General features: G+C 48.6%; 1 protein-coding gene across 5 annotated transcripts in view; it reads right to left on the bottom strand.

Annotated features, from left to right (window-relative positions):
* The window catches only part of BACE2 (beta-secretase 2), a 196984-nt gene that overhangs the window by 35263 nt on the left and 145769 nt on the right, over positions 1–15952 (bottom strand). For 4 of the 5 annotated variants that reach the window (XM_009202224.2, XM_009202225.3, XM_009202226.1 and 1 more), the window contains one exon: positions 12440–12583. In XM_009202224.2, coding sequence (XP_009200488.1) covers positions 12440–12583 — 144 coding nt within the window. Of the gene's footprint in view, positions 1–5192; positions 5239–12439; positions 12584–15952 lie in introns of those variants that run through there. The other variant, XM_009202229.4, reaches the window with a different exon arrangement.

Here is a 15952-nt window from a genome sequence, read left to right as displayed (position 1 = left end):
CCTGTGCAAGTCACATGTTCTGGTCAATAAACCTCAAAAGCAATATAGGAAGCAGAGAGAAGTTAAGCCTAAATTCAAAGTTAAACCTTTAACTAACGAGGGAGGAGAGGATAACAAAGCCAAGGAGTACTTCTTTCCAGAAATGGTGGAAAGATTTATAAAATAATCCGTGTTTTGTGATTTAGCTAAGGGTTGTGCCTGCAAACATATCGAATAACAGTTTTGACCTAAAAATACATTTTTCATTCTGAAACTAGCAGTAAATGCTTTCCAGGTAAAGTTTATTTCAGATGCATTAAATATTTCTTTTATAAGCACCCTGGGAGGCTGAAGGGCCACAGGGTACCTGGGCCTTCCTCCCACCTGACATCTGCATTCTTTGTTTCCTGGCTTTCCATGGTTCTGGCACCAACAGGCACTGGGAACCTTTGCAATGATCAAAGGGCACCAGGCCTGGCCTCAATCCCATGACAGGTTCCCAAGGCAGGAGCAGCAGCTTCTAAACTTAGGTGGATGGAAAGGAGGAGCTTGGGTGAGAAGAGCCCCAACTGGAGAACAGTGGGCTGAGTTCTAGCCTAACTGGTTCCTGTCCCTCCTCCTGCCTCAGGGGCTGGGGCTTAGGGTGCACAGGCCTACACAGGCCTGCCCAGCACTCCCACCCTTGGACCCAGGACACTCACCCAAAGGGCTGGTGCTGGAGTTTCCAGCGGGGCCATTGTGGGGGTCCCATAGGGATGCTCTCCCCAGGGACTCCTCCTACGGGGTCAGCAGCAGAACGAGCAGGTCCCCACTACAGGGCCTGGCAGCCCGTCAGCCAGAAGCATGGCCTCCTCCCCAGCTTCCAGACTTGCAGCCCCTGGAGCTCTGCAAAGTGAGAGTCCTGTTTCGTGTGGACATGTGCAGGCGGGCTTTCCAGAAGGGAGGCGTTTGATGTGCCTCATATGCTCCAGGGAGTATGCGGCTTTAGTGACTAAGGACGACACCCAGATGGGCCTTTGTGTTTCCTCACAGGCCCTGGAAGTGGGCAGGGAACCCATGTGTCATTAAAAAAAAGAGTCAGTAGGCTTTCCGAGTCCTCCATCCATTTCCCAGAAGCACAAAGTATCATCACGTGAATGAAGAAAGAAGACCATGTTCCTAACTCAGTGTGGGGTTGGAGGGTGGACACAGCTCCTGGGAAAACACAGTTCTTTCCAAACCCTGCCTAGAGAACCACATCAAGGTCTTCAGTGTTTTTCCTGGAATTCCTTCCCCCAAACAATCAAAAGGTAAAGTTCCTGTGGCTTACGTAGAAGCCAGTGTCCCAGCCAGGGAGAACAGTGGGCCTTCTATTTAGTCTCCTGTTTTTTATGCGTCATGAAAAGTTGGCGTGTTTAAGACTGAAAGCCTCCAGCAGCGACACCATTCCCTAAGATGCAGTCGGCCTTCTGCTGTCAGTTTCAGTCTAAGAAATTATTCTCTTGTTGAGGAAAATCCACCTGATTCCTCGTCCTTATGGGCAACTCCTGGTTTATAATACGATAGCTACTTTACCCAGCTCTGAAAGTAGCGACAGCAATGAGAACCTAGCTATGGAGCTCGTGCAGCCTTGCGTCTGGACTGTCCTGGTGGCTTTCCCCAGATGTGCTGTAACCACAGGAATGTGTAGACTGGGACTTGGAAGAGTGGAGAGGAGGTTTTATGAAATTCAGATACAAATCACAAAGAACCTTAGATTTAAAAGAAACCATAACGACTGCTTAGATCCAGGATGATCAAATTTGGCTCTGTATGAAGCCAAGTTTAAAACATTAAAATAAATACAGGTTCTTAGCTTCCACCCTGGACCTAGGGAGCTTTGAATTTCCCAGAGTGGGGTCCAGGAATCTGTCTTTTAAAAATACTTCCTGATTTGGGAACAATGATCTCATTTTAACTCCTATAAACAAGGAAGATTATTCCAGAGGGTAGGTGATCCATGCAAAGTCACTAGAAATATTGAGTCATGAAATAAGATCCTGTCAATATAGACCAGGCAAACAAAGGAGGTGGCTGTTTGCACATGGCATTTTGACCATTTCAATTACCTCGTTGTTCTATAGGAGATTAAAAGTCCAGTCTGCAAAAACCAAAGACCAGAAGCCATCAAAAAGTGTTTGTTTCTCTGCTAATCAATGCTAATTATTTATTAGGTGCTTCTGAGTCCAGTGAAGGTAGTATGGCTGGCTGTGCATGTGGCTAAGGGAAGCCACTGTCAAAAGTTGCTGAACTCCCCCCGCCCCGGGTTGGTGGCCATTCCCAGCACTGTGTCACCTTTATTAAGCCTTAAGCCTTTGCCACCAAGTGAGAGTAGCATTGCTCCTATATGACTTTAGCCAGAGGGCACTGCAGTGAATCCTACACAATGTGCTTCCGGGGTAATCCTGGGTTTTACTAAGGACAGCGATATTTCAGAGGACATGGCACCATTGGAGGTAGATGTCATCTCAAGACTGGAATGAGCCTTAGTATACGTATAGGTGGCATCTGCTATGCACCCTCACTGACAGATAAGGAACAACTCCAAGATGTTAACAGCAAGTTAGTGGCAAGATTAGCATTACATGTTAGTTTTCATGACTTGAATTTCAGTGTTACCTCAACTATGGCCATTTAAGAGTTGTCAGTTCATTTTGTTTTGGTTAAGAGTCTAGGGAGGTGACTGAATACAGCTGATGTGTTTGGTTTAGTTCTGTTTTACAAGACTTTCTGAGAAAATGATGGCCCTCCCTAAGATCTGACTACATGCAAGACAAAGTCAACAGGGTGCTGTTTCTAGTGACTCTCCCCTGAAGCTCACCTGTACAGCCTGGGGCTGTGAGCTGTGTGTGGGCTACACATGGCTCTAAACTAGATTCACTCCTTTACTCACTTACAAACATTTATTAAACACCAGAAACTGGCCTAGATTCTATAGGTATAGCATGAATAGAATAGCTCACACACAAATAGAAGAGGCAGAAAGTAAAGTCAAAGAAAATATATATATATATATATATTTTTTTTTTTTTTGAGACAGTCTCACTTTGTCACCCAGGCTGGAGTACAGTGGTGCCATCTCAGCTCACTGCAACCTCCACCTCCTGGTGTTCAAGTGATTCTCTTGCCTCAGCCTCCCAAGTAGCTGGGACTACAGATGCCCACCACCATGCCTGGTTAATTTTTGTATTTTTAGTAGAGACAGAGTTTCACCATGTTGGCCAGGCTGGTCTTGAACAACTGACCTCAAGTGATCCACCCATCTTGGCCTCCCAAAGTGCTGGGATTACAGGCGTGAGCCACGACACTTGGCCAAAGAAGATCTTTTCAGATGATGATATGCGCTATGTACAAAGTAGGCATTAATCTAATCGCTCAATATAGATAAGAAACTCCCTGCAAATAAAGTAGGAAAAGAGAACAGCCCAATAGAAAAGCCAGCGAAGTGGGAATTTGTGATTTACAGAATGGGGCGACGGGGACAAAGGCTTCATAAACGTGCCGCGTGGTCACAGCCTGCCCGGAGCAGCCCTTGGCTCTGGCTGCCATGGGAAGAGCTCAGCACCCTCTTGCATGGGCCCTCTGGCATCGGCACTCTGCATCCGGTGTGCACCCACTGAGGTTCTAGTGAGCTCGGGTTTTTCTCCTAAGCTGTTTCTCATTCCTCCTCCTGTCTGTCAGAAAGAAATAGCAGCCTCAGGCTCAACTTGGTGTTCATAAACTCATTAGTAACCTGAGAGCTGCCTGTTGGTGCAGTGAGGTCCCCGGAGCACCTCTCAGGATGGGCCAACTCAGGAAGCTGGTCCCTGAAGCCTGCAGGTGAATATGGGGAGGAGGGAGCCCCATGAACCACATGTTAGAAGAAGGCCTCTAGCTTGGCTCAGTCAAATTAAGGGCATCATAGGCATAATGTCTCCAGCTTCCCTATGGCCAAATAGTTCCACTCCTAGGTAGATATATCCCAAAGGAAATTTCACCCAAGTCTATCCCTGCAGCAGAACAGCAAGGAGGTGAGGAGCTGGAGGCCAGTCCGGGCCTGACCTCAAGTGCACAGAGTGGGAAATGGGCCTAGGTGGGATGGTGTGAAGCATGGCCCTCCGAGAGACCTCCGTGAAGATGCACCCTCAAGGCTTGGTCCTGAAGGACAAAGGAGAACTAGAATGGGGTCTACAAAATGACACTGAAGGACATGCCCGCCAAACACAGTGGCCCATTCTGCAGTCAGATATTCAAACAAAAAGGCATCCCTAAACACCTCAGGGGTGTGGGGAACTGGAGACGGAAGTGGGAATAAAAGGGAATCAGTATACAAAACCAAGGAGGCCCTGCACAGAGTGATAAAAACTTTAACTCGATCCTTGGTTCAGTGGTTAAGAGGAAAATGAGGGGTGGGGGTAGGGGGGTGGGGTAGAGACAGACAGATGGGGAGGAAGGGAGGAGGGCGATCCAGGCAACTGGGCTTCACAGGATGAGAAGGAGCCAGGTAAGAGCCAGGGTTCTGTGCCTTGCTGGGTGAGCACAGTCTTTCACACCGCAGATGAACCCAGTGTGAGCCTCAATCTTTCCAGTAATAAAAGGACTAAAGAAACACCGAGAGAGGCCCTAGCAGGAGCAGCTGGTGCTCAAACAGATTTCCAGCAACCACAGGGATCACATGAGGAGCAGAAGAGGCCGTGTCTAGAAAGGAAATTCAGCGAGACACACTGATGAGCTCAGATTCAGCCTATGTAGAAATGACGGGGAGGCAATCTCCATGGCATGAACACAAGGAGAGTGCAGACCTGCAAGGTTAAGGAGGATGGGATCCAAGACCAGAACCAAAGGCCCTCTGCAGCTGCACTTAGGAAAGGATAGGTAAGCAGGTGGACAAAGCAGGGTGCACACGGATAAAGGAAAGCCTGAAAGCCGCCAGGGGCGAGACGCTACAGCTGCGGCGTGGCAGTAAGGCCTCGAGACTCAGGGGTCTCACTCCCCATAATCTTGGCCATGAAGCTGGTGAAGTGCTCGGTGCCTCAGTTTCCTCAGGAGGCAAGCACTGATGTTCAGGGCTGCAGTGATTGTCCAGTGACACAATATAGGTGCTCAGAGCAACAGGTGGATACCAGGAGCTCTCTCCTGGTCCTTGCTGTTGAAAAGAAAGTCTGCAAGTTCTTATTTTTCAGGTGGGGGTACCTTGGCATCAAATGAGCTCCTACATGGGCCCGAGGACTCTCGATCCTTCATCTCTGGGGAATGATGGAGGCCAAGGGCATCATGGGAATGACAACAAATGTCTCCAGCTTGCCAGAAAGCTGGATTCTAGAACCCAAAGGTCAATGAGCTCAACATCAATGCCAGTTCTAGAACAGGTGGCTGGGGGCTCCAATATGAATGAAAGTGAGCAGGGACCAGCAGTGCCACTCCACGAACCAGTTGCACGGACTGAATCTCACTGTTCCTGTCCTTAAAACAGGGTCACTGTATTGCAAAGCCCCTTCCTTAACTAATGAAACCACTCAGTCCACGTATACTTATTGAGGGACTGCTTTGTTTTTGGTAGGCAGTTCGGGGATGGAGCTGTTTAAAATCTCTCCAGCCAGCTGCAGTGAGCCAGGATCCTGTCAGTGCACTCCAGCCTGGGCAACAGAGCAAGACCCAGTCTGTATCAGTTCATTCTCATGCTGCTATGAAGAAATACCCAAGACTGGGTAATTTATAAAGGAATGAAGTTTAATTGACTAGCAGTTGTCCAGGGCTGGGGAGGCCTCAGGAAACTTACAATCATGGCGGAAGAGGAAGGAAACATGTCCCTCTTCACATGGTGGCAGCAAGGAGAAGAATGAGAATTGAGCAAAGGGGGAGCGCCTTACGAAACCATCACATCTTGTGAGAACTCACTCACTATCATGAGAACAGCAGCATGGGGGTAACTGCCCCCATGATTCAATTACTTCCCACTGGGTCCCTCCCATGAAACGTGCAGATTATGAGAACTACAATTCAAAATGAGATTTGGGTGGGAACACAGTCAAACCATATCACTGTCTCAATAAAAAATGTAAATAAATAAAAAATAAAATCTCACCAGCCTTAGGCTACACAGATCAGGAAACTGAGGGCAGGAAGGAGTTGGTTACTGGGTCTTCTGGGCCCTGGGTATGAAGAAAACATGATGCAGTGGCTGGAGTTTGGCCAGCCTGAGCGGGCAAGCTGGAAGAGGAGGAGGAGGAGGGACAGGAGAAGGAGGACGATGGAGGCGGGGAGGGGATGGAGGATGAGGTAGAAGAGAAGATGAGGAGGAGCGGGGAGAGAAGGAAAGAAGGTGGGGATATGAGGGAGGAGGAGAGAAATAACAAGAGGAAGAGAAGGGAGGAAGGGAGAGGAGGAGGAGAAAGAGGGGCAAGAGGAGGAAAAGGGGAAGAAGGGGGAAGAGGGGGAGGAGGATAGAGGGAGGAGGATGGGGAGGAGGAGGATGGGGAGGAGGAGAAGGGAAAGGAGGATGAGGAAGAGGACAAAGAAGAGGAGGAGGAGGGAGATGAGGGGAGATCTAAGAAGAGGAGGAGAGAAGGGGAGGCGGGGAAGGAGTAGCAGCAGCAACAGCCTGTGGGGGCCTGGGCAGGAACAGCACAAAGATGCCACCCTGAGGATAATATGGGGAAAAGGTGGTGGGAAAGCTGGGGCTGCCAGCATCTGAGTCCCCCCCAGTTCTAGCAGCTCTGGGTTTGGTGATGTGGTAGTCTGGAAAGCAGTTCCAGAACACTGGTGCTGACAGACTGAATGACCAAGGGTTGAGGGTGAGAGGAAGTACAGAAAGTGGCGTGTAGTAGGTCAGTCCTCTCAGGGTCTGAATCGTTTGCCCTCGAGCCATCTCGCTGTGCACTAGTGCCGTGCTGCAGCCGCTAGAGGGTCCTGATTCCAGACGTTTCTTCTCAGACACTGTGTCTACCTAATCTCCAGAGGTGACATTTATAAAAGGTAGTTTGGGACAAAGATTATATGCTTTCTTGCTTTTAGATTTATAAAGCACTGCAAATACATATATTTTATTATTCTTTGAGATACAAGAAGTTACAGTTCAGAATTTCCTAACACAGAAGACTCCTTGGTTATGTCCTAATAGGATCCAAATCAGAAAACTTGGATTTGCCCACAGATGTGTATGGCATGCTTCGTGCTGCATATGTCTAAGAAACTCCTGTGTATCACTGTGTTGATGACCACATAGCATACCATAATTAAAAGATCGATTTTGAGAAAAAAGACTCAAATGTGGTATTGAGAAGCACCTCAGGGTCACTTTCCTTGGAACTCTGGGCATAGGATGAGGGGTGGGCAAGGGGTGACTTCGAGCTCCCAAGTTTCCTGGGCAGCTGGATCTGCTCTTCAAAATCCTAATTACTAAAAATTCTGGCTCCCAATCTGTGCCCTGCAGCTTCGTCCTCTAGCTAGCTGTGGAAGCTGGTGGGCTCAGCGCTGTCTTCTTAGAACAAGGAGGAAAACATGGTTCATTCACTTCTGCAGTGATGCCCATTCAGACATGGAAAGGCCGTGTTAGCCATCCTTCCGTGTTCTCATTCTCTGCCAAGTGTGTCTTGTTTCTGCCTCGCTGGGCAGTCCCCTCGAACAGCAATGCTTGAATTAATGTGCTAACTGACACTCGAGAGGTGACAGGGTGTCGAAGCTCAGCAGCAGCCTTCCCATCAGCCTGAGAGATGACCCTCCCCTGCTCCCCCCACACCACTTACACAGCAAGCCTGGGGCAGGCTGGGCCGTCTTTATTCCTTTGTATCTGCTCACATTCACCTAAACGGGTGGCCATTACATCTACAAATGGGTCCAGTGGTGCGAACCCCTGCAATGCCTGCTTAGCATTCCTGTACAAAATCACCATCCACAGGCATCTCTCTGCCTTGGTCAGCAGAGCACCTTTTTTTCAATCTAAGGTAGCATTGCACTGAGACGCTTCTAGCCTTCTTCCACATGCACTTGTAGTGACAACATGTCTGAGAGAGAGACAGGAGTAGCTGGAACTGGGGTGAGGCCAGTGAGGTGCTGGCTTCAGGTGTGAAGCTTAAGGGGGTACCCAAAAGCTCAAGAATCAAAATAAGTAACAGTTGAATGCAATAATTGTTAAAAAAAAAACAACATGACGCGGTGGCTCACGCCTGTTATCCCAACACTTTGGGAGGCCGAGACGGGTGGATCACGAGGTCAGGAGATCGAGACCATCCTGGCTAACACGGTGAAACCTCGTCTCTACTAAAAAATACAAAAAACTAGCCGGGTGAGGTGGCGGGCGCCTATAGTCCCAGCTACTCGGGAGGCTGAGCCAGGAGAATGGCGTGAACCCGGGAGGCGGAGCTAGCAGTGAGCTGAGATCCGGCCACTGCACTCCAGCCTGGGTGACAGAGCGAGACTCCGTCTCAAAAAAAAAAAAAAAAACAAAACAAAAAACAAACAACATGAATGCAAAATAACCCACGATGAACAGATATCAAAATGTTAAAGGAAGACAGGATTAAATGAATTTAAATTAAGTATAGGTGCTGAGCCCTACACTTGTGTGACTCGAGAATGCCTCTCTGGCTTGCCCAGACCTAGCCTGGCTGGAAAGAGCTCCTGACCAGAACAACAAGGTCTGTGCTTTGCAAACACGCAGGAAAGGCAGTTCCCTTGATGCTTCTGGTTTATAGACCAAGCCCCGGCCCAACCTAACCATAAGGCTGAACACCCAATCTTTAAAGGCAAGAAATGAATGCACCATCCTTCATTGCCCTACGGTCTTTAACATGCTGATGGCCACACATGGAAGTCACTCAGATCCCAGGAGCCCTCCTCCCAGGGTCTTCTCCTTCCCACTTAGCTTGTAGGTCCTATCAGCCCAGCCCAAAGCACCTCTCTGCCTTGGTAGTTAGCCCAGTGCAGAGCCAGCAGGCCTTGCTCTAGTTAAGGAACACCAATGTCTTCCACCAGACCATAGGCTCGAGGAACACAGGGTCCTCATCTGTGTTGGAGGAACTCCATGAGTCCTTTCAAGGATGGATAATCATCCATGTGCTCCTGGATTCCTAGTTTCCATCCATTTCTAGCAACTGTGTTGAGTTCTTCGTTTTCTAGCTTCTCAGTGGCTTCTCTCAGTACCCAGTACCAATCTCAAGTCTGAATGTGTCTGTTCCTGTGCTTCAGATTCGGATGCAGCATGTTGGTCGCTAGGTAAATGCATGGGGGCACCTGTGGACATCTAAGATGAACATCCTGCAGGACAGTGCCCTGCATGAGCAAAGTATAACTGAGAAATCCCAGAACCTGCACTGATACCAGGACCTGAGCCTTAATCCTTGAAGTTGCTCTGAAGCTGGGGAAAACACCATCTTTCCTAACAATTCAGCAACATCAACCTAGAAGGAGCTTGAGGGAGCAGCCCTAAGAGGCTGTACATGCAGCATGTGGACAGGAAGGCACCTGTGTTTTGGGTGAGGCTGTTCCTTGAAAGCATCGCACCAGCCATGCCGGTGCTGCCAACACCAAATAAGCCTTGCTGCAAAGCAGCATTCCCCACCTGGATCTCTCAGCAGGGTTAGCCCCAAAACGCTGAGCCCAGCAGGCCCCAAGCAGTCCCATATCCCTCCAAAGTGGAGCTTTCAAGTCACAGGAGCCAGGACATGAACATCACGGCCACTTGCCACCCCTCTCCCACCACCTTTGGGAGCTCAGCCCTCCTTCAGTCATAAGAAGAAGGTGGGGACGTCCCTGGCCCACCCCGTTAATGAGCCCTTCTAGAAAGACTGGTTTCAGAGGCACCACTGTCTGGACAAACTTTAAATTGTGTGTAAAAATGCACGTGTATGTTTACTGCAGCACAATTCACAATTGCAAACATATGGAACCAATCTAAGTGCTTATCAACTGAAGAGTAGATGTGATATATATACGCCATGGAATACCACTCAGCTATAAAAAAGAACAAGATAATGTCTTTTGCAGCAACTTGGATGGAACTGGAGGCCATTATTCTAAGTGAAGTAATTCAGGAGTGGAAAGCTAGATATTGCATGTTCTTACTTGTAAGTGGGAGCCAAGCCACAGGCATGCAAAGGCGTAAGAATGATATCAGGGACACTAGAGACTCAGAAGTGGGGGTAAGAGGAGGGTGAGGGATAACAAACTACATATTGGGTATGACGTATACCACTCAGTAATGGGTACACTAAAATCATAGCCTTCACGTATACAATTCATCCATGTAACCAAAAACCACTGGTACCCCTAAAGCTATTAAAATAAAAATGCATGAATGAATGATACGTAAAAAATTACTGAAAGAGAAAGTAATCCCTTTGAGGGCGTCTTCCATGTCCTCGACACACATATCCTTCACCCATAGCCTAGAAGTAATAAGGAAGTGTGATGACAGGCAAGTTCAAGGCAAAAATCTTTTGAAAAATAAAAACACCCAGTCATAGTCAATTCCTATGAAGTTATTTTTTCTCCTTTTTTTTTTGGTCATAAAAGGTAATTAATCTGAAAGGAAATGGTTTTTACAGAAGTATTTTACCATTACCCAGTTTTTTGTATTTGTGCAAATTGATTTTTATACTTTATTTTTGTATTAAAAATATACCAGCATATCTATTTGCAGTGAAATTTTGAAAAGGGAGCAGTCTACTATCAGAGTGTTCCACAGTTTTCCAACATAATTTTTAACAAATCCTTTGAAATTTCACCCCTTCCCAACAGCTAACATTATGATTTGGCTTTTAAGTTCTTCTCTAGTAGACTCTGAGGTTCTTAGAAGTAAAGGATGAACCTTAAAACACGTGCACTCAGACCATGGCCCAGAGAGGGAGGCTGTTACTAAGTATACCTGCTGAATTAATAAATAAATGGACTTTGACAGTAGGCATTTCCTTTGGCAATAATTCAGTCTTTCCCAGAATGTGTATTGTAAAATAAGATTGAAACCAGGGCAAACAACATAGTAATCAGCGCTACTTGTAGGTACTCTTTCTATGTATAAAGCACAAGGACCTCATTTTCCTTGTTCCTTCCCTGTTCCTGTGACTTTACACCTGGGCCACTGGATGAATGCCTTTGGTCCTGGCCAGAATCTGGCCCTTGTGTAACCACAGCCTGCCCATCTGTGGCTGATTGTGGCCTTGCAGGAATGAGGGCCTGGGGTACAAGAGCTTCTACTGTTTCAAGAGATGCTATAAACATGGAGTTTTATGGGAAATCTCTTGATTTTAAAATATTTGTCCATATTTCATTTGTTTTGCTTTTAGACAAATTTTGTCTCAGGTCTGTCTCTGGGCCCCCAATTTGCAATTTATGTGCTATGGACTGAATAGGTCCCCCCAAAATTCATATGTTGGAACCTAACCCCCAGTGTGCTGGCGTTAGGAGGTGGGGCCTTTGGCAGGTGAAGCCTTCAGGAATGGGAGTAGTGCCCTTATGAAAGGGGCCTCAGAGACCTCGTTTGGCAAAAAGAGCCGTCTTAGAAGCAGAATGCAGGTACCCCCCCAGACAAGAGGAAATCTGCAGGTACCTTGATCTTGAACTTCCCAGCCTCCAACACTGTGAGAAATAAATGTGTTGTTTATAAAGTCCCCAGTCTATGGTATTCTCTTACAGTAACCTGCGTGGACTAAGCCACGATGCTTCCAACCAAACTGGCACACAGCCCTCAGAACCAAGCACAGTCTACTCCCTTGCTTCACTGAGATGGTTTCTCAATTTTCACCTCCTTCTCAGAGGCTTTCCCCGCCCATCCTCCAAATGTGATTGAACAAATGCTCAAATCACATTTGTTCATGTGTTAAGCTGTCACCTCCCCTCACTAGGGTCTCAGTGCCAAAGGGACAGGGACCTCATGTGCTTGTCCTCTGTCTCTCCTTAGCTCCTGGACATGCCCAGCACACAGCAGGCTCTCAGAAAAACCCACCTGGATTGCGGGGAAGGACAGAAAGCAGCCACCCTACAGAGAGCTGGGCCTTTCCTAGGCTGATGGTTGAGGGCCTCTGTTCACCGACATACAATGTCTGACCTTTCTTTCACATCTACTCAATTGTTCGCTTTTGCTTCCCAAGACATTACAGAAGACTTTCCAACAGCTGTTCAGTCTGATAGAAACCTTAAAATGATTCTGGAGCGCAGAACCTGGACCCTCCTGTGCTTCCCATGGGAGGAAGCCAAGATCTGGGCTGAAAGAGCACAGTTCAAGGTCAGGCTGCAGGTTTGTGCTGGTAACCAGAAGCCACACTGTTCTAGTCTCACATGGGGTCAGCAGCGGCACATGCCTTAGAATGGTGTAGGACCTAAATGAGTAACTGCAAAATACTTCTCTCCTCCTTCCTGATATAAAGCCATCAGGGCCCCCCAAGCCCCAAGCTGGGGCAGAAACCACCATTCCTCCCTCTGCACACAAGCCATGAAGGCAGCCGTCCGCCCCAAGCACGGCACTCACCTTTGAGGACAGGCCTCTCCCCGATGCTGTGGATGCTATAGGCAGCACTGGACAGGGGTGCATCTGGAATGAGCTCTGCGAGTAGGTATCCCGAATACCAGGCACACAAGGAGGCAAGGACCAGGAACACCACCTTGAGCGGGCCTGCAGAGAGGATACCAAGCAGCTGCTGTGAAGGACTTGGTGGTGGCCCCGGCCCTTGGCTCTCCCCATCCCTCTGTGGCTTTTCATCCTGGCCCAGTGTCAGGGGACTGAGCTATAGGCAAGGTGGGAGGCGGTGTCAGGGCCTTCGTAGTAGACAGTATCAGAGAATACAAACAAGACAGGAATGCTTTCAAGGGCAAGTTGTATTTGCTGTTGGTTTGGGTCTTAAGTGCTTCCTTGAATGTTAATGTCAAAACAGGTAATCAAGCACCTTGTGAACCAGCATGCCCAACGTGAACCTGAAAAAACAAAAGTGGCTCATTCCCCCTGTGAGATACAACTGGATTTGAGCACGCTCCTGCAATTACACTGAAACTTCAGGGGTAAAGCTCTGTCCCTTTGGTTTATTTCCATATCACCAGCACTGGGAATAGTAGCTGACGCCAGCAAGCATGCAACAGATTCCTGCTGGATCAAGGCCTGGTCACGTAACACTGGGGAAAAGTCCCCAAACCTGTTCTATCATCGCGGATGTGCCTGCTGGGCCAGTCAAGGTTCCCAATGACAGAAAGTCCCTGGAGATATATTTCTGGTTGATTGGCAACAATATCTTACTTCTCTTGTTTGATGTGAGCAGCACAATTTCCAAGGAAAAGACATTGATCTCCTCCTGGGTCACCAGAGGCCTGGGGGGCAGCTCTCTGTCTTTTCATAGGCAACCCATGGCCTAGGCTTTTAGAATTTGCTCCCTAAATACAGCATAGATCAGAACTCATTCAGCAGTTCGCTTACCCAGATTGCTACCATGCAGGGATGACCACAGGCCCTGAGTAGGATGGGTCATGGTGTATGTGCCTAATGCATTTAAGTATGTGCTAATAGGTACAGTCCTAAGAATTAAGAGAAGGAAGGAAGAAGGGAGAGAGACAGGGAGGAAAGAAGAAAGTAAGTGAAGGGGAAATGAGGAAAGGAGGAAAAAGGAAAGGAAGAAAAGGGAATGTCGAGTCTGAAGGACCCAACAATGGGCCCCACCCCTCCACCCACCCAGGGTGCAGCTCTGGACCTCAGCTGGACTTCCAGCACCTAGGGATCGTCCTTCCCTTCTCAGGAACCCAGCTGTCCCCAGCTCATGCACTGGCTGTACTGCACCAAGGCAGCGTGTGCTTGTGCTTGGAGGCCCAGCGCTTCGGCAGAGGGAGCCATGGGGATGGAAGGAGATGTTTCTGGTTAGCCTTGGGGTTTTGCTTTGTTTTGCTTTTTTGAGTGCATAGTTCAACACCATTTTTAAAATTTGAATTTCCAAACTGCTAAGATTGTTAGACTAGTAAGCATAGGTGGTTTCCTCTGGGGAGAGGCCCAAGGCAGTGTGATCAGTGCAGTTTCTAGGACTGGAGGGGCATCTCAAAGTAGTTAAACCAGACACAGAAAACAAAATGAGACAGGTGTGAGCTTGCAGGTCCCTCTCCTGCAGCAGCGCCAACGGCTGTGCTCAGCCACCTGTGGGCGCTACACTCCCGGGCTCACTCCTCTGCAACAGTGGTCTCTGCCTAGAGGGTGCTCTTCCCTACGCAGCCCAGCCACAGCGCCCACACAGATGCCACAGAAGCCTCCCTCCACGGCCACGCAGCATGCCTGGGACACTGTGTGGGTCACTGATGTTCCAGAAAATTCTGTTGGATGAACACAGAGTGCAGAGTGGGCTATGACAACAGCTGTGACAAAGGCAAGGACCGCCCCCTGTATCCTGTGCATGTGGGTCACAGCTGGACTATTTCATCCAAGTGTTGTATTTGAAGAAGGAAACTGGCTAACCAGACAATGTTCAGAGGCTCTTCTAGACAACACGCCACACCTGAGATCCTGAGCAACAAGCTGCTGTTTAGCTTGGAGCAGGTTGAAAAGGAACATTATCTACCTTTTGAATATGTAACAAGACGCTACACAAAGGAAGAGGTAACTATGGCCTCAGCTGAACAAAAACAAATAGGTGGACATGACAGAGAAGAAAATGGAAAATAAATAAGCCAAGTGTCCTCACAAGAAGAAGGGTAGGTAGCTAGCCCATGGCGGGTCCTGGTGTGGCAGGGAGCTCTCTTCTGGGACACTTTTCAGGACTCCCAGGAAGACTAGAGAGTATCTGTGCTTTGGGTGAGGGGCGCATCCAATGGCCTCTAGGCTGGGGACAGTCTAGATTACAACATGCACCTGGCTGGGAGAAGCCATGACCTAGAGTCCGGAGGCAGATCCAGCCGCCGGCACTGGGGTCGGCCCATCATCAGAAGATGGGTGGTAAGCTGGACCAGCAGCCTGTGCTCAGGTCTAGCACAAAGTCACAGCAGTATCCTAGCCACGAGAGAGAGGGCAGGACATAGTAGCCAGGACGTGACAGACAAAATCCAGGCAGGCAGCATCATTTCCTCAGGCTGCTGTAACAAACTAACACAAACTGGGAGGCTTCAACAATAGACATTTAGGCTGGGCTCAATAGCTCATGCCTGTAATCCCAGCACTTTGGGAGGCCAAGGTGGAGGGATGGCTTGATCTCAGGAGTTTGAGACCATCCTGGGCAACATAATGAGACCCCATGTCTACAGAAAAATTTTAAAAGAATAGTCAGGTGTGGTGATGCAGACCTGTAGTCCCAATTACTCAGGAGGCTGAGGCAGGATTGCCTGAGCCCAGAACTTTGAGGTTGCAGGGAGCTACAACTGCAATATTGCACTCCAGCCTGGGTGACAGCAAGACATCATCTTTTACAAAAAAAAAAATTGAAATTGAAATTTATTTTCTCAAGATTCTGGAGGCTGGAAGTCCAAGATCAAGGTTCCTCTGAGCCTCTCTCCTTGGATTGTGGATGGTGTCTTCTCCCTGTGTCCTCACAGGGCCTCTGTGTGTGTCTTCATCTCCTCCTTATAAGGTCACCAATCAGACTGGATTAGGGCTCACCCTGATGACCTCATTATACCTGAAATACCTCTTTAACAACCCTATCTCCAGATCCAGTCGCATTCTGAGATACTGGGCAGGGATTAGGATGACAACATGTAAAGGGGGTTGGGGAGTTGTGCGGGGAGGCACAATTCAGCCCCAACATAGCACCAGGTGAGCTGTGGCACAGCCTCTCTGTGGGTTGAACACCAGCAATCAGAGCTCAGTCCTGGGAGTGAAAGCAGGATGGGCAGGAGCCAAAGCAGCCTGTCAAGACAGAGGCTCAGACACCGGGCAGCAGGGAAGAATCAGCCCCTAAGCTGGGACACACTTGGGAAGAAGAAAGCTTGGGAGCCCAGGGCCTCCACTAAGACAACTCCTGGAGCCCCGGTGGGCCTGCCCCAAGGGGAGGAGACCCAGCAGCTTCAGAGGCAGGGCAGG

Source organism: Papio anubis, chromosome 4 (assembly GCF_008728515.1).
Source record: "Papio anubis isolate 15944 chromosome 4, Panubis1.0, whole genome shotgun sequence".
NCBI lineage: Eukaryota > Metazoa > Chordata > Mammalia > Primates > Cercopithecidae > Papio > Papio anubis.
Note: the sequence above shows the minus strand (reverse complement) of the source record. Positions and strands in the feature narration are given on the sequence as shown.